Source organism: Grammomys surdaster, unplaced genomic scaffold (assembly GCF_004785775.1).
Source record: "Grammomys surdaster isolate TR1022 unplaced genomic scaffold, NIH_TR_1.0 139, whole genome shotgun sequence".
NCBI classification, from domain to species: domain Eukaryota; kingdom Metazoa; phylum Chordata; class Mammalia; order Rodentia; family Muridae; genus Grammomys; species Grammomys surdaster.
In genome coordinates, this window is record NW_021604597.1 from 17,325,651 (window position 1) to 17,343,658 (window position 18,008).

Consider the following 18,008-nt stretch of genomic DNA (forward strand, 5'->3'; position numbering starts at 1 on the left):
AATTATATATTATAGAATTAAATGAATGAAGGTACATATTGATAATAATAACCATAGTTCCTTACTGTTTCCAAGAATTGGGAAAAGAAAAACTAAAGTAAACCCTGCAGTATTGAATTAGAATTGGTGTAACCAGAATATATTCAAGGTTTAGATAGAAATGATAGAGAACTGGTTACTGACATGCATCTAAATGTTTTTTACACTTATTTATGTAGAGAAGAGGCATGCATGTATCAAAGAATGCATATACAGACCAGAGGACAACTTGCAGAAGTTAGTGTCTCCTTTCCACATTGTGGGTTTTAGGGACTGAATTCAGACCCTCAGGCTTGGCAGCAAGTGGCCTTACCCACTGAACCACCTGAATGGCTCTAATTTTTTAAGTACACACCTGTATCCCCATGTCCATGAAGAGTCTGAAGAGTAGCTACACCCCATTAGAAAGAACACTCCTAGAAATGTCTGTATCTTGGCTTTTAAATATCATTAACCACCTAAAGATAGAGCTGCTTGGAAAACTAAAGACTACAGTAGTAGTCTGGGACACCTTGTGCAGGTAAGGATGTGCTCAAAGCATGATGAGCACACTACAAAACAAAAGCAAAAATCAACGTTGGCTCCACTGATTACGCTCTAGATGGCCAAATGTGAGACACTTTCAAAATCAAGATTAAGAAATTATAGTAACAGAATATTAATGAAATAAACATCTAGGAAGCTAACCTAACATTAAACCAAGTAAGACAAATGGCACGGGACAGAAAGTTTTTTTCTTGAAGTAGAATACCAACTATCTAACACGGATAAATTACAGAGACATAAAAGCTATCATCTGGCAGCTTTTCTGGTAATAAATGATCTAGCCAAGAATCATCAACAGATTTTTAGAAATGAGAGGAAATCTAAGAAGGAAAAAATACTTTTATGTAGTATCAAAATATATTTTCATAAACAAATTATTAAAAGGGAGAAAATAGAGGCTAGAGAGATGGCTCAGTGGTTAAGAGCACTTGTTGCTCTTGCAGGAGACTGACTTTACTTCTCAATACCAATGGTTCATAACCATCCATAACTCCAGTTCCAGGGCATCAGACACTCTGATCTGATCTCTCTAGGCACATGCATACATACAGGCAAAACACGTCAAGTACACATAAAACTAATCAAAAAGCAGGGAAGAAAATCATTAACATCATAGTAGATTTATTAAGCACTGGCTATCAGGTAAGGAAAATTAACATCACAATAATGTGTCAAATCAACACCATGAATCTCCCAATATTGCCATTAAAAATTAAAAGCTGAATCAAATCTTAAAGAAACCATGACAAAATAAAAAACAAAAAACAAACAAACAAAAAACAACCCAGGGACTTTCTATAAAGTAATAGACCAGAATGCTTCAAAATCATGAAGGTCATGGAAGAAAATAAAATGACAGTGGATCTACATCAAATAGTAGTTTTGTAAGACACTCCAGGCACAAATCACAGTACTGTACTATATTGGTAATACAAAGCAGTGCATAGGTCATTCATTAAAAACTTACCATCTGAGCTTGTGAGGACAAAGCTTTCTGCCTGAGTCTGTTTCTTTATGCCTAAACTCTTTGGAAACCAGTGAAGGTCTATCGGGTAGATGTCGTCAGGCAGCTTGACTATTAGGCTGGTCTCACTGGTTAACAGGTTCCACTTGACTATCTGGTGATCATCACTGCATGAGTACAGCTCTTCAGCAGTAGTCCAACCCACACAGCTCACTAATTCTTGATGTGGTGCTGCGTCAAGGAGATGTAAAGCCCAAAAGACTGAAGTCTTTAAAGTCATTCATGATGTGGAGCACGAGAAGCCAAATGAATAGCCAAATGTTTTCAAGCTTCTAAATGTAGTTTTTCATTGTCTGACTTTTTTTTTTTACATTTTTTTGAATGATTTATTTAACTTTATTTTATCTGCATTGGTGTGAGGATATCAGATCCTTTGGAACTGGATTACAGGCAGTTGTGAGCTGCCATGTGGGTGCCGGGAATTGAACCGAGATCCTTTGGAAGAGCAGATGGTGCTCTTAACCACTGAGCCACCGCTCTCATTGTGTGACTTTTAATATTTTATCCATATAAAGGAACTTGTCCTTCAAATAAGTCACAAAAATAGAAATCAAAGAAGAAAGCCAGAGAGGGAGTAAAATTTGTGATTGAAGATATTTCTTAAGCATGGTCAAAACACACACACATATTCAAAAACAGCAAGTAAAAACCCAAAAGGTAGGAAATGATGTTAGGAGATAAGCAGGAAGAAAGGGGACCATGCATCTTACTACATAAGTTATTAGGTTACTTGCTAGAACAATATATATTATTATAATTTTAAATTGTTGTAGATTTATTTAACAAGTATGATGTATTTAATGTGTGTTGAATGTTCTGCTTACATGTATGTCTGTGTATCATATACATGGGTGGTACCTGTAGAAGTCAGAAGAGGGGTCCAGATCTACTGGAACTGGAATGTGTTAGCTAATTCTGTCAACTTGATACAGCTGGAGTAATTTGGAAGGAGGGAACCTCAACATTGTGAGAAACCAGATGGGTCTGTGATTCATTTTTCTTGACTGATGATGGATGTGGAAGAGCCCTGCTCACTGTGGTAGTGCTCTGGAATGGTGGTCCTGGGCCACTAAAGGATAGGCCAAGCAAGCCATGAGAGACAAGCCAGTAAACAGTACCCTTCCATGGCCTCTGCATCAGCTCCTACCTCCTGGTACCTCCTGTTTGAGTTCCTGCCCTGACTTTCAACTAAAAGCCCATCACTTTCAAGTGAAGGACCATGATATGTAACCATAAGGTGAAATAAACCCTTTCCTCCCCAGGTTGCTTTTGGTCACGGTGTTTCATCACAGCAATAAAAACCCTACCTAAGATATTGATTTACGGATGGCTAGGAGCCACCACATGAGTGCTGTTAATTGAACTGTGTTCTCAGAAAGAACAGCAAATACTCTTAAAGTCTGAGCCATCTCTCCAACACTCTCCCTCTTTTTGAGACAGGTTCTCCCTAAGTATCCACAGCTGGTATAGCAGTTACTACGTAGATCAGGCTGGCCTCAAGATCACAGATATCCATCTGCGTCTCTGCCTCTCTGCCTCACAAGTGTTGAGATTAAAGGCATGAGCCACCATGTCCAGTAACACATATTTAGTAAATTAAAAACATTAGCTTTTTAAAAGACTGAACTGTAACTGTGAACTGTCTTTCAGTTGCACGTTATGACGACAGTCCTCTAGGGAAGGTGGTAGCTAACAGCTGGAACTACTGTCTTACCATTTCTCCTGTTTTTATGTTAGTTACCATTTTCATTTTGAGTTTTTCATTTGTATGGTTCTAAGAATCTATGTATGATGTTCTATGTATGATGGCTACATCCCCAGCCCACAGTTATTTATGTTTAATTAACAATACAATATTTTAAGTCTTAAAATCATATTTATTATTTATTATGGGGGAGTGTGCACGTGTGTATATATGAACAGTGTGTGTGTGTGTGTGTGTGTGTGTGTGTGTGTGAGCAAACACTGCCACAGGGCTTGTGTAAAGGTCAGACGACTCCTGCAGGAATGTGAAGGGTTGGTTTTCTCCTGCCACCATGTAGGCCCCAGGAATCAAACTCAGAACAGGTTTGGTGCCAGGCACCTTTACCCACTGAACCATCTCAAGACTCCAGCAATACAAATTTTCTGACACTGAAGTAAAAAATAATTCAGGTACAATTTACCTATAAGATGCATAGGAATAAATGAAATATGATCCCTTCCTCCTCTCCCAATTCCTTATTCCATGTAGTGTTTTCAGTCTCTGATTTAACCCGAGAATGTCTATGTAAGTTCCCACATCTGCTATCAGGACAAACTGTTTCCCCTAGCGGACTGTGTACCTGGAGGAAATACTCCACTTGTCACCTGGGTAAGGTGCTTATTCTTGCTTATCTTTCTACTTGTAACTCACCAGGTCAGCCCTGGTTAGGCTGACTATTCTCTTAGAGTTCTTCTACAATCTTCCCACGTTCTCTTCTGTTTCTAACAATGTTCATTTTATCTTATGCGAACAAACTTTTTCCAAGGAAAGAGACCAAGCCATAATCATTCTGATGTGTTCCAAGATCTTTTAATTAATTCAAAATCTGATAAATGAAGTAAAAAAGAGACTAATAGAGCAGGGAAATAGCGGTAGAATAATCTGAACTGAAGCCCGATGTACAAGGAAGGACACTGGAGCTCAGCACAGCTGCGGCCACCTCACAATGTCTTTTTAAGGGTTTACTTGGTTTTTATTTGTGTATGTGTGTGCACACCTCATGTGTATGTCAGTATCCCCAGAGGCCAGGAGAGGGCATCAGATCCCCTGCAGTTGCAGGTAGCTGTAAGTCAATCAATGCGAACCACACTTGGGCCCTCTGGAAGCACAGCAAGTGCTCCTGGCTGCTGAGCCGTCTGCCCAACCCCTAACAATATTTCTAAAACCAAGACAAGCATCTAAGGTCGCCCTACACCACACCCGTGCATCTCAAAACACAACGGGAATGGTTTCTCTAAGGTTGTATGCATGTGTGTGTCCAGGGTTAGCGAAGACACAGTGGCCATGGGAGGACTGCTAGAGGAGGACATCCAAAGCGGGAGTTACTCTTGAGTGGGAGGGAACCACAGACAGTGAGCACCAACAGTACTATGAAGTCCTGAGAGCGCCCACTGAAAAGACAGAAAATCGATTTAAAGAAAAGAGAAATCATAGCTCTAGTCAAGAATTAAATAACTAAAATACTATTAAAAACAAAATTTAAAAGGAGGATATTGTTTAAATCAGTATCTTCCTATTTCTGAAGAGGGACCAAATGTGATTGTTTCACATCTACAGCAGATCAACATCTTGAAAGATAAAATAAAAATGGGGGCAAGGAGTATAGGTCCATGTAGAAACTGCACTCAATATGCTCAAGGTAGGCTTGGGTTCAATGCCCAGCAGCAAAATCAACAAACAAGCAAGCAAACAAATGAAACTCAACGTATTAAAGCAGGATCTCTGAATGCTGCAAGGGTGCTAACTGAAATAGTAAGTCTCCCCTTATAGTTTCCGATTCCCTCATAGACTGGCGAGGAAGCCCAGAGGTCATGCTGTGAGAACTGACTGAAATGACGAAGAATGAGAAGAGAAGGGTCAGTTGTACCTTCTTACAGTCCAATTAAAGGCTCTCTCTGACAAAATATAACATAAGGGTTGTCTACATAGGGAAAGAATGATTGCTGCCTTCCCTCGTGAAATAATAAAGGGCTTACTGTCCAGACTTCCCTAGTTTGTCCTCTACTTGATCAGGTAAAGCAAAACTAAATGAACACATATGTGTAAGATCACATGAACAAATTAGTCAGTTTTGTTTGGTTTTTTGATACAGGGTTTCTCTGTGTAGTCATGGCTATCCTGGAACTCACACTGTAGACCAGGCTGGCCTTGAACTCAGAAGTCTGCCTGCCTCCCTAGTGCTGAGATTTAAGGTAGGCACCACCACCGCCTGGAGGATTATTCAAATTGTGTTAAAAGACTCTTTTAAAGATTCTATTAGATCAAACAAAGTTACTTTTTAAATACTTAAGAAGTAGAACAAATAAAAATGTCAGTAAGTACTAGAAAGTAAGACTTTGGGCTCACAGTTACACTTCAGAAAAATCTACAACTGGGGTCTTAAATATTTTGAAAACAATTTGTTTCTAAAATACCATTGCAGAAATGAAAAATAGTCAGTAAGTAGATGAAAAAGAGCAGAAGAGAATCTTGATGGTATGACCACAGGTTAAATGAGTGAGGTTTACAAGGAATTAAAAGGATATGCTTTGGTTCCTTTAAGAGAGAGATCTTCAGTCTCATGTCTCCAGTTCCAGAGAATTTTAAATACCACTTGATTGTATTCACTGTAAAGATAAAGAGAACATATATCAACACTGAGAACTGTGCACACGAGCACACACACACACACACGCATGTATGCACACACATGCACACACCTACACCCTTTGAATTCCAAGAAACATAACAGTACCCTCACTCAGTTCCTCTAATGTAAATACATGGACAGAGGTAGAAAAGTCACAGTCTGACAATAAGGAGAAGAACTGATGGTGCCGTGGGTTGAGCGTCCAGGATTTGCTATAGCATGTCTGTAACAGGCCTACTAGTTCAGAACACCACTAAGTAATATGTGAGCATGCACACACACATACAATCAGTAAATGAATTCTTACAAAACAAACAAACAAAAACTTTCTAAAGGCTGTCCTGGGACCAAATCAAAAGATGTTGGCAAACCAGGAAACTCCCAATCACAGTTCAGTTTTGATCCTGTCTAATGAGTTAACATCCTCAGGCTAAACTACATTTTTAAGTGCCTTAAATCTATACTCTACATGTAAACAATCCGGTATTACCAATGTGTGTGTCTCAGTCTGGGGCTAACAATCTATTGTGGGGGATAAAAACTACCCAACAGCTTCAGCTAACAGTGAAAAGCAACTGAACTGCTTAAGGACAAGGGGATAAACTGCTTTAAAAGTTATGCAAGCTGGGTGTGGTGGTGCTGCTACTTGAAAGGATGAGGCAAGGTTGTTTAAACCCATGCACCAGACCAACATGGGCAGCATAATGAAACCCCACCTCAAAAAACCTTTTTGAAGTTGGGCACAAAGTCGCAGGACATTACAGTACACACCTTCAATCCTAGTACTTGGAAGACAGAGCCAAGTGGACCTCAGTGAGTTCAAGACAGAAAAATGGTTGGTTTACTTTACATTTTGAGCAGTATCACTAGACAATACAGGAAAAAAAAAATCAAGTGAGAATATAACTAAAACGGGTAAAAAATCTCTACCAGGTCTAAAATTCCAGGGAACTGTATCAAAGGAGGTGCTGAGTAGAGATTTTTAAAAAGAACCATTGGGGCTCACTGAGGTCACTCCTCAGTCCCTGAATTCAGGAAGTCTCCTGGGTAGGCAAAGTGTGCGGCACTCTCTACTTCTCTCTTTGGGTGATTTATCTTAAACTTTAAAAGTATAAAACTGTATGTGGCACAGACAGGGAAAAATGTGATTCACTTCAGGTACGCTTCCTAGATTCATTTTTGATACTAAGGAGCTCCATAGCTTTCTCGAAACTCCTTCCTCCTTTCCATCAGACCCTTTTGGGATTAACTAGTCCCAAAGAGTCCACCATAGCCAAATTAATTAAAGCAAGCTTCTTTACTCATGTACATGGGCTGCCTCCCCTAAAGGTAGGGTTCAAGAGATCAGCACTGAACATGGGAATGATTCGGGCTTTTAGAGCTCAGGAATAGCCGATTTGCAAATGGGGGACTTGGGGAGAACAGTAGAGGAAGGGTTACAGAAGGAAAACATATCAAGGCAGTCACAACAACAGGTAGTCATAAGAACCTTCTGAAACAAAGGTAGATTTGCAAGGTGGTCATTACAACTTCTTGAAACAAAACCTGATTTTCCTTTCCTGGAACAGGCAATACAGAATCATTTGTTGTTAAAGTTCCAGATGGGGTACAGCCTGAGAAACAGACTTAATCATAAACAGGAATGAGCCCACTTTGTCTTTACTATAAGATGGCTTTTGAGCCTAAGGTGGAGGTAGTCTGGTTCATCATTAGAAGGAAAAAGGTAAATAACACTTTATAAAGACCTGGTTCATCACAATTATTCAAGTTTATTAAACATTTTTAAAGATTTTATTTATTTACTTTATATATATGGCAAGTACACTGTAGCTGTCTTCAGACACACCAGAAGAGGGCATCAGATCCCATTATCGATGGCTGTGAGCCACCATGTGGTTGCTGGGAATTGAACTCAGGACCTATGGAAGAGTAGTCAGTGCTCTCAACTGCTGAGCCATCTCTCCAGCCCTTTATTAAAATGTTTAAAAGTACAAAAAATTTACAGAAGTCTTGTTGCTTCTGTAATTGACAAATCATAGATATGATATTTATATATTTATACTACTAACTACAACCTGAAACCTAATATTTGGAATGATGAAATACAATTACATCTCTAATGATTTAGATTCTTCCTCACCAGAAGAACTCATAATCAAACTTTATACAGTAAGAGCAGTGCATTGTTGTTAATGGTTTCCCAGCCATTCAGAAGCAGTGATGCCAAAGAATCAGGGCAAGAAAGCAACAACCTAACACAAGAGAGATTCTCCCTGGCATAGAAAGAATTTTCCAATATATTCCATTTAGCTAAAATCATTTGTATGAATGTCATGTAAATGTTGATACAGTATTAAGAAAATAAAAAAAATATTTTTCTCACATAGCCTAACTGAAGAAGTGCAGAACAGCCTGAATGCTACATTGAGTTATTCGTGTCTGCCCACGTGGGATGGCTAATTTTAATTGTCAACTAGGCTGGAATAAGGAAAACCTAGGGCATCAATGGGACACATCTAAAGCTGTATCTGTGATGATGTTTCCAGAAGTTAAGCTGAGGAAGAAAGTTCAGCCTTGAACATAGGCTTGTGATACCTTTCTGTGGCCTGGATCCCAGACTAACTTAAAAAATGGAAAAAGAGCAAGCCAGCTAAGTACTGTCTCCTCCTTTTGTTTCCTGATCCATGGTGCAGCAAAACTGCTCTGTGGCAGTGGCTTCCTGGCCATGATGAAACACGTTCTTTTAGTATGTGAAGGATCTGACCAAGCAATGCTATTTCAGGAGTGGGTAGGGAAGGATCTGACCAACCAACAGCATCTGGGTAGTAAGGAAGGGAGGTAGCAAGAATTTCCAGAACACAGTGTGAAACTTTACACAGGAAATAGAGAACAGCAATAGCAATGCTTGTTTTTTTTATGCTAAATATCATTTATAAGTTGCTACTGGTCTAGTGTGGGTCAACATTTATAAGGCCTGAGGGGGAAAAAATTGTTTAGCAAAACCTGACAGGTAGGTGTGGTGGACTAGCTTGTAATCCCAGCAAAAACAAATAAAGTAAAATGAAAACAAGATAGCTTGTTTGTTTGTTTGTTTATATGTTTTTGAGACAGGGCCTCACTATGTAGCTTTGGTTGTCCCAGAATTCACTATGTAGACCAAGCGAGCCTCTAACTCACAAATATCCACCTGCCTCTACATCCTGAGTGCTGGAATTAAAGGTAGTTGTCATCATGCCCAGCTAAGAGTGCATTTTCTATTATCCAGGTAGACAAATGAATGTGCCCAGAATCCAGTGCTGGCATAGAAATAAATAATTTTATATCTGTCAAAGAGCAGGTAAATGTTCTATGTTTGAGAAATACCCCACTTTGAGTTTTATTATAAAAGAAGACATTCTACTTAAAAAAGAAAAAAGAAAAAAAAGGAGAAAGAAAAATCTATTTCCTTTCCAGTTCTTCTTATAGCAGAGACACAGATACATTGACTGCTAAAACGTTATACATACTTTATTTTAAATTAGAAGGTACTAACTCAAAGGAGGAGACATTACAAAAGATATTATACCCTAGGAAGGACTCCTAGTTGAAGAATTTACTGTATCCATACAAGATACATAGACATATGTTCATTAAAATCATGTATGGTAAATTTGAGGGTCTTTAATCCAAAAATCTTAAATCCAAAAAGCTCCAAAATCCAAGTGTCACCAAAACACCAATAGAAAAGTCCACACCTGCTTTCATATGACAATCCAGTGAGAATAGGGATGATCGAAAAATCAGTGTTTGAAATTCCTTTAGCCTATACTATGACGTATATAAATAACAAACTTTATGCTCAGATTGAGTACCATGTACATGGTATCTCATGTATAGATGCAAATATCCCAGAATCTGAAAAAAAAATATCCCAAACACTTCTGGTCCCACACATTTTAGATTAGGGATACTTATCCAATACTATCAAGAAGTGGAATTTGAGGCTAGCAAAAGAGCTAAGGAGTCTGGGCAATGGTGGCGCACGCCTTTAATCCCAGCACTTGGGAGGCAGAGGCAGGCGGATCTCTGAGACAGCCAGGGTAACAGAGAAACCTTGTCCCAGAAAAGAAAGAAAGAAAGAAAGAAAGAAAGAAAGAAAGAAAGAAAGAAAGAAAGAAAGAAAGAAAGAAAGAAAGAGAGGAAGGAAGGAAGGAAGGAAGGAAGGAAGGAAGGAAGGAAGGAAGGAAGGAAGAAAGAGAAAGATGGCAAAAGGGTAAAGGTACCTGCTGCCAAATCTAATGAGCTGAGTACTATTTTGGAAATGGCTCAGGACTTTTAATCTTGAAACCCACTACCAGTGACATACCTCCTCCAGCAAGGCTGTACCACCTAAACTTCTCCAAACAGCACCACCAACTGGTTACCAAGTATTCAAATCCCCAAGACTATGGAGAACATTCCTCATTTCAAACCAACACACATGGCAAATTCTCTCTCTCTCTCTCTCTCTCTCTCTCTCTCTCTCTCTCTCTCTCTCAACACACACACACACATCAAATGCCAAAGTTTGGCATTTGGAGTTCTTTTATAGCTCTTCAATATATATATGTTCTATCAGAGCTGTTAGCAAACTAAATTTAAGGTCCATTGTATGGCTGAAAAGAAAAATAGGGGCAGGCTCACTATATCCTAGAAAAGACCACATTTGACCGCCAAAGGCAACAGGCTTATGCATGATAGTATAGTTCAATTAGTAAGGACCTCCAACCCTCACCTCAACCTAATTCCAATAAGTACTTGCTAAAATTGCTAAATAATATGCACTTGCTCTCTCTGCTTTCAACTTTCGGTTCCGATGCGAGCTCTGAGATTCCTGTTCCTACTAACCACGCCTACTGTCTGCTGCCATGTTGGCCTCTAACCCTCTAGGGCTGTCAGCCAAAATAAATTCTTCTATAAGTTACATTGATCATTGTAGTATGTATATTTCCTTACAATTCTACCCATAATACACTCCAATATTACCTTCTTATTTTGAGACAAAGTCTCATGTAGCACAGGCTAACCTTAATCTGGCAATGATCTAGCTGATGACCTTGAACTTGAGATTTTCCTGCCTTAAGCTTACAAGTACTACGATTAAATACGTATGATTAAGCCCAGTTTTCAATGTTTTCTTTAACTTTTTTTTTTTAATTTGGGGTTGGTGAGACGTTTCAGCAGTTAAGAGCATTGGCTGCTCTTGCAGAGATTTGGTTCCCTGTATCCACACATCAGCTCCCAACCATTTATAACTCCAGTCCTAGGGGAAGTCACACCCTTTTTTGGACTCCTCAGACACTGCATGCACATGGAATACAGACATACATACAATCAAAACACTCATAACACCCATAAAAAAATAATAAGATACAATTTTTATCTTATTATTGGTGTCATTGGAAGTAATAGGTCAACTTTTAGGAGTCAGTTCCTGGGATAAACCTTGTGTCATTTGGCTTGCATTGAAATAATTTTAACCTAAAAACTATCTCTCTGACCTCATGATTATTATTATTGTAATTAATTAATTAATTGTGTGTGAGTACAGCAGCACAACTTGCAGAAGCCGATTGGGTCTCTCCTGCTGCCATGTAGTTCCTCTACTGGATGTGCCATCTTGTCATTTCTAATGGCTTTTACAACTTTTTTGCAGGGTGTTCAATTAATTCAAGCAAAGCACTAATTCACTAGTCTAAAAATATATATTAGATAGTGAGCGAGGTTGAGGGGTTGGCTCAGTGGGTAAAGTGACTGTCCAGCAAGCATGAGGACTTGTGTTTGGATCCCTAGCACCCATGAAAAACCTCACGTGTGCTTGTAACACTAGCACAGGGGAGAGATATATGCAGAACCCCAGAGCTGCCAGGTGGGCCAGCCAACTGATAAGTTCTGAGTTCAGTGAGAACCCTGTCTCAAAAACCAACATGCTGAGCTGGAGGGCTGACTCACAGGCTGAGAGCACTGACGACTCTTCCAGAGGTCTGAGTTCAATTCCAGCAACCACATGGTGGCTCACAACCATCTGTAATGAGGTCTGTGCAATCTTCTGGCATGCAGGCATATATGCTCACAGAACACTGTGTACATAATAAATAAGTCTTTATTTAAAAAGAAAAAAATAACTAACATAGAAAAACGACAGAAGACACCTGATATCTACCTCCAGCTTCAACATAGCATGAGCACCTGCACACATGTACATATAAACACATAAACACATATACACCCCACCACCCATAAATACCAGTGATCTTTAATTCAATTAAAATTGAAGAATCATATTATTTTTCAAATAGGCTATTTCTATAGAAAGATAACTGTAGTGTGAAAAGAAGAGCAAGATGCATTGCAATATTATATAACTTAGGAATAGAAAGATGGCTCAGCAGGTAAAGGAACCTGTTACACAGGCCTGATAACCTGAATTCAATCCCCAGAACCCACCTAAAGGCTCAGGAAGGAGGGAATTGACTCCACAAAGCTGTTCTCTGATCTCCACATGTGTGCCATAGTACATGCCTATACACACATCATGTACATACACTTATGAAATGTTTGTAAAATATAATTCAATCCCTTATGTGCAAATGAAAAATGATATGTATTTAAGTTGGCAGGTACTAAAACACTTGGGAAGATATACAAGACATTTAGTGATATATAAGAGGAAGAACCTAATGATAAGTAATAATTACTTTCTCCCCTTTTTTGGGTACAAGGCATGTGCTCTGCAACTACACTGTGCCCTACCCCTATACTGTTTGACATTTTTAATCATACTCAGTAATATAATAAACCAGACTGGCCTTGAACTCACAGAGATGTACCTGCTTCTGCCTCCCAGGTGCTAGAAGGCCTGGAGCAGCACACTCAGATTTGTTTTGGTTTTCTGAGACAGAATCTCATAGTCCAGGCTAATCTTAAACTAGCTGTGTAAAATAATAGTGAATTTATTATACTCCTGCCTTTTCCACCTGAGTGCTGGCAAATACAGGAGTATGCTGTCCATAGTGCGTCTTCTGCAATGCTGAGAATCAAATCCAGGGCCTCTTTAAGCACTTTACCAACCATCCCAGCATCCCCAGTCCCTAAATGCCTTATTTCATCACGTTCAGAATCAGACTTAAATCTATTCTATAGCTGTCGGTTATATTTCTTCTTTCTTATGCAATTTAGTTTATAGCTGTTATAAAAATGTTTGTACTGCCAGGCATGATGATGCTTGCCTCTAATTCCAGAAATCAGTAGATAATAGAAATTCAAAGCTAGCCTTGGCTACATAGTGAATTCAAGGCCAGACTGAGTTATATAAGACCCTGTTTCAAAAGAAAGGAAGAGAGGGAAGAAAGGAGGAAGGGAGGGAAAAAGGAAAGAAGGGAAGAAAGGAAGAAGGAAGCAAAGGAGGGAGGGAAGGAAGGAAGAAGGAAGGAAGGAAGATGTTTGTTCTAACAGGACCTCAAATTAAATTTCAGTTCTTGTTAAGAATTCTTTTCCTTCTCCTCATTCTTCATTAAAAAAAAAAAAATACAATCTCACTGTATAGCACTGGCTCCAACTCACCATGTAGCCTAGGTTATTCTAAATACATGACCTCCTGTCTCATCTCCCAAACTATACACAGCTTGTAGCTATATTCGTAATTTGCCTTTCAAGATCCTTTGTAAATCACTTTCTCAAATTTGACATAGCACTATTGATATTAGCACATACTTTAAATATGCCATCACATAGCAAATCAAATAATGGTGTATACTCGATGAACAATTACAGACAATGGAGCTAGACAGTATCTGTTGATTTTTATAAATAAACATTCCCAGAGACACTTGATGAGGAAACTGCCCAATTATACACCCAGAGAAATAATGGGATTTAGGGTTGTTTTCTAATTTTTAATTAATCAATGTGTATATGTGAGTGCCTGCATGTATGTGTATGTGTGTCTGGCACCACTGTTATGCAGAAAAGGGTGTCAGGTCCGTGGAGTAACAGGCAGGTGTGAAGTGCTCAGTATGGGTGCTGGGAACCAAATCCAGGTCTCCTGCAAGAGCAGCAGTGGTCCTCATTGCTGAGCCATTTCTCCAGCCTCCCAACTTCTACTTAGAACTTTCTACTAAATTCCTCTCTGACTAGCACATACACCTTTCCATATGGTCTAGTCTGTCTTTTTATTACATTTATTTTACATGTATGAGAGTCTTATCTGCATGTGTACCACATGCATGTCTCCCTCCTGAGGCCAGAAGAAGGCACTGAATCCCCTGGAACTGGAGTTACAGATAGTTGTGAGCCATCATGTGGGTGCTGGGAACAGAATCTGGGTCCTCTGCAAGAGCAGTAAACACTGTTAACCACTGAACCATCTCCCCTAAAGCACTCTACTGTTTGCATAGTAGGTATCTCTCCATTCAGCTTTGTTGTATTTTAGAACCTCCGAAAATACAAAATACTCCGGAAGCCCCTAACAAGAATCCCTTTATCCTCTTGGTATTCCTATTGGTCCTCCACACCCCTCCCCCCCAAAAAAAATTCATTGAGCTTTACGGTGACATTTGTTTTATGAAGACAATTCATTTACAACTATAAATACAAAGGTACATTATCTTAGCAGATGCTTATTCAAACCACACAAATCTCCAAACTCTGCCACTCTTACACTTGTAGTTCTCTCCAGCACTTCCTGAAAATCATTAAACCTAAGTTTTATGCATCGAAGAGCCATAATATATTTTAGAACAACAACGTAATTTCATTCATTAAACAGGTTTATTTGCACTCTAATATGGCAGACCCTAAATAGGTAGAGGGAAAAAAAAAGAGAGAGAATGGCTAGCAGCTCTCAATTTAAAAGTTGCTGTATAAATTCATCAGTGGTTAACATTGCGGAGGATGAGTGATTTAGACCGTTTTTTAGACCGTTCAAAACTATAGGAAAACCAACCATCCAGGAAAACAAAGCCTAAACACACAAAACTTAGTATACAATTTTCAGAGTTAAAAACTCAACCGTAGTTATCCTCAAATTCAGGTTACAGGTCCATTAAGGAAACTAAATTGCCCAGGAGTAGGACTCGCCACATCTATTTAACAATCCTGGTTATTCCTTTCACTGTGTAATGCACACAAATGCTACTTATGAACTAACTCCCCCATGACGGTAACTAGCTATCACCAGCGATTTGTTTCTCCCATTAGGAGCCCTGTTGGCCAAATGGTTATTTATACACAAAACCTTTCACTAGTGTCACTAACACAAAATAGTTCAAAAATCACTGTTATTCATAAATGGACTACAAGATTACTCAGTAATCCCGGTTTCCTTTCTTTACCTGTAAACTCCACATCCCAAGATCAACACCCAGAAAGCCCTGCTGGCTAGAAGGAGATGGGAAATAATTGGACAACTCCGCAAAGCTCATCCCATCAAACCAAGAGAAGGGAAGTCCCAATGACCGCTACAGCTTCCAAATCCTTTCTTCTAAGGCTCTGGAGGTGAAGAAATTTACCTCAAGATCCAGGAAAGCGGTGGCGACTGCTCTCAGAGCTCAGACCAGTTACCAAATAGCCTCCCGACCTTTCCGTCACCATAGTGATTTCTAAGCGCTGTGAGCGTTCCCCCTACCATGTTCCCGCGATATTTGCCAGGTGCCAGTCACCCAAGCAGGCTCTTGACCCCGCCCCTAAACCGAGCCCGCCCTCTCACTGGAAGGTGTTATTGGGCAACTGGGCCCCGCCTACAGCTGTGGGCGGGACCCTGCTTGGTATTTTTCTTCTTTTTCAAATTTCGCCCGTTTTTCAGATGCTGTCGTTCTAGAAGTGCGAAAGGCTGTAGTCTCCACGACTCTATTTCTGTTAAAGACCAGAGAAACGACGTAGCCCTCCTGGCTCTCCCTTCCCAATCGAAACTTCCCCCTCACGCCACTCGCCAGGATAGAGCCCGCGCATGCGCTCGAACGGCCCGAAGATGGCGGTGGGAATCGCCGCACTTTTTTTCAAATTCGCGGGTCCCAGAAACCATTGCGCGCATTTGTAACGAATTTCCGTTCGAGTTTGGATTTTAGGCGCCATTTTCGAGTGAAGGACCCGGAGCCGAAACACCGGTAGGAGCGAGGCAAGGGGTCGGCTGTCCCACGATTTCAGCCCTGCTCGGAGTGGACCTGCCGACAGGTGAAGTACTTCTTTTCTAGATGAGGTTGTCACATTCTTCCTCCCTGTCCCGCGGGCGCCGGGAACACAGAGGCCTGGAGCCGGAGCGGCCAAGTGCGGCGGAGGCGGCTCGGGGAGCTCCGTTGCCTGTCACCCCTCCCCCTCGGCCGCCGGGCGGCGGCTCCAGCGCCTCTTCCTGGGGGAGGCTGCGAGCCTGTCTCGGCCAGGGCGTCCTCCCTCCCCCAGGCCGGTCCGTTCCGTCTCCCTAGGGGACTGTAGCCTCACTCAGAGCCTCTCCTGGGGACTTGGCACGGCTTATACCGTCCATCGGGACTCCGCCCCGGACTCGGGAGGGATAGACCCCTACTATCCCGGAAAATGACCCAACCCGAGGAGACGCTGCCAGACCCCAATTTAGCAGTGTATGGCGGGTGACTGTGGCTTCGGCCATCCCCTCCGCTGGGGCGGTGAGAAGAGACCTCGACTCCTCTGGCCGTCCGGGCATCAGGACCTAAATGGCGGGGAGAAGGTGGGGGGGGGGTGACAAGTCGCCCGGGTAGGCGCTGCTGCTCTGGAGAGTAGCCACGTAGACCCGAAGCTGGACGAACTTCTCTCTCCGATTCCGAGCGCACTCACTCCCAAGCCCCGACGGCAGGAGACTGACTGTCGGTAGATGTCCTTCTCTTGAGAGATGGCCCCACGGGGGCGGGTGGCCTGAGCGCGTTTGCAGGCGCGGCTAGGTTTTCCCACTTAGCTGGGGCGTGGGAAAAGCCGTCCCGTCTGGTTGCCACCGCTATGTTCGTAATAACCACTTTGCTCGGGACCCGCTACCTGCTAGCGGCGTTGACGAACGCGGTGGCGATGGGTCCTGGGCGGAGCCCGTCCGGCTGTTGCGGGGCCTGGGCGGCGAGCTGCGGACCGACCTGACTCCAGACTCTCTCCTGCCGCAGCCACCATGCGGCGTAAGGGCACCAAGACCTCCACTGCTTGCCACCAGGAGGAAGGGCCGCCGCCCTCCCAGGACGATGCCCACAACGAAGGGGAGATGGAGCAACCGGACGGCCGAGCGGACAGCGCCGCAGCCGCAGGTGAGTGACCGGCCAGGATCGGGGTGCGTCGCAAGCCTGTGGAAACCCACTGAGGTTGGCGGGGCGCAAGGCGACAGGTTGACTTTGGAAGCTCCGGAAAGCCATTCTGTGGTTTTCAAAGCAATTCCATGCAGTTTGCTGTAACGGTTCTGGAAGGGGTGAGGGTGGGTGGAAAACTTAAATGTAAATTTCTGTGTTTTGGAGTAGCGCTGACATCTTTCTCGTGTTTCCGCTGAAAGCGGCGTGGTCAGCCCTGAGTTGCTGAGCGCCCCTGCGCCCCTAGACTGGACTGTATGTGATACGGAGTTGCTTGACCCACCCTTTACTGTTGGATTGCTTTTTGGGGTGAAATACTAATTTTGACTTTATAAAGTGTGTCTGTGTTGGGTATATATATGTACATGAGTGAAGGTGGCCGTGGAGGGCACGAACCTCTAGGACTAGGACAGTCTCCAGCCTCCCATTGTGGATGCTGCGAACCAAACTTGAGTCCTACACAAGAAAAAAAACCGCTAGGTCCCTTAGATTGCCTTTAAAGAGAAGGTATAATTCGAGAGCGTGGAGCGTTCTGGCTGTAGGAATTAAGAGCTACCGTGAAATTCTTGTGACCATGTTGCTGAAGTTTGTGAGTTTCTTAAGTGCTGAACCATGTAGAGTTGGATTTTCGATTGTTAGAGTTGCATCTCCTGTCTCAGGCGTCGGGGAATCCGTTTGTTGCAAGGTTTTTCTTTATGGTATAGTATTTTGACTCCTCTAATAAATACAGTGTAG

At 41.7% G+C, this 18,008-nt stretch overlaps 2 protein-coding genes across 3 annotated transcripts in view; one reads left to right on the forward strand and one right to left on the reverse strand.

Annotated features, from left to right (window-relative positions):
* Nucleotides 1-15,575, reverse strand: part of Ift80 (intraflagellar transport 80) — a 156,434-nt gene extending 140,859 nt beyond the window's left edge. For both annotated transcript variants that reach the window (XM_028763616.1, XM_028763615.1), the window contains exons 1-3: nucleotides 15,510-15,575; nucleotides 5,879-5,959; nucleotides 1,553-1,774 (exon numbers count right to left, since the gene is read on the reverse strand). In XM_028763616.1, the coding sequence (XP_028619449.1) occupies nucleotides 1,553-1,774; nucleotides 5,879-5,915 (259 nt within the window). In that variant the 5' untranslated portion in view covers nucleotides 5,916-5,959; nucleotides 15,510-15,575. The remainder of the gene's footprint in view (nucleotides 1-1,552; nucleotides 1,775-5,878; nucleotides 5,960-15,509) is intronic.
* Nucleotides 15,576-15,809: 234 nt separating this feature from the next.
* Smc4 (structural maintenance of chromosomes 4) overlaps nucleotides 15,810-18,008 on the forward strand; it is a 30,042-nt gene continuing 27,843 nt past the window's right edge. The window contains exons 1-2 of the mRNA XM_028763527.1: nucleotides 15,810-16,170; nucleotides 17,100-17,237. Of these exons, the coding sequence (XP_028619360.1) occupies nucleotides 17,105-17,237 (133 nt within the window). The 5' untranslated portion in view covers nucleotides 15,810-16,170; nucleotides 17,100-17,104. The remainder of the gene's footprint in view (nucleotides 16,171-17,099; nucleotides 17,238-18,008) is intronic.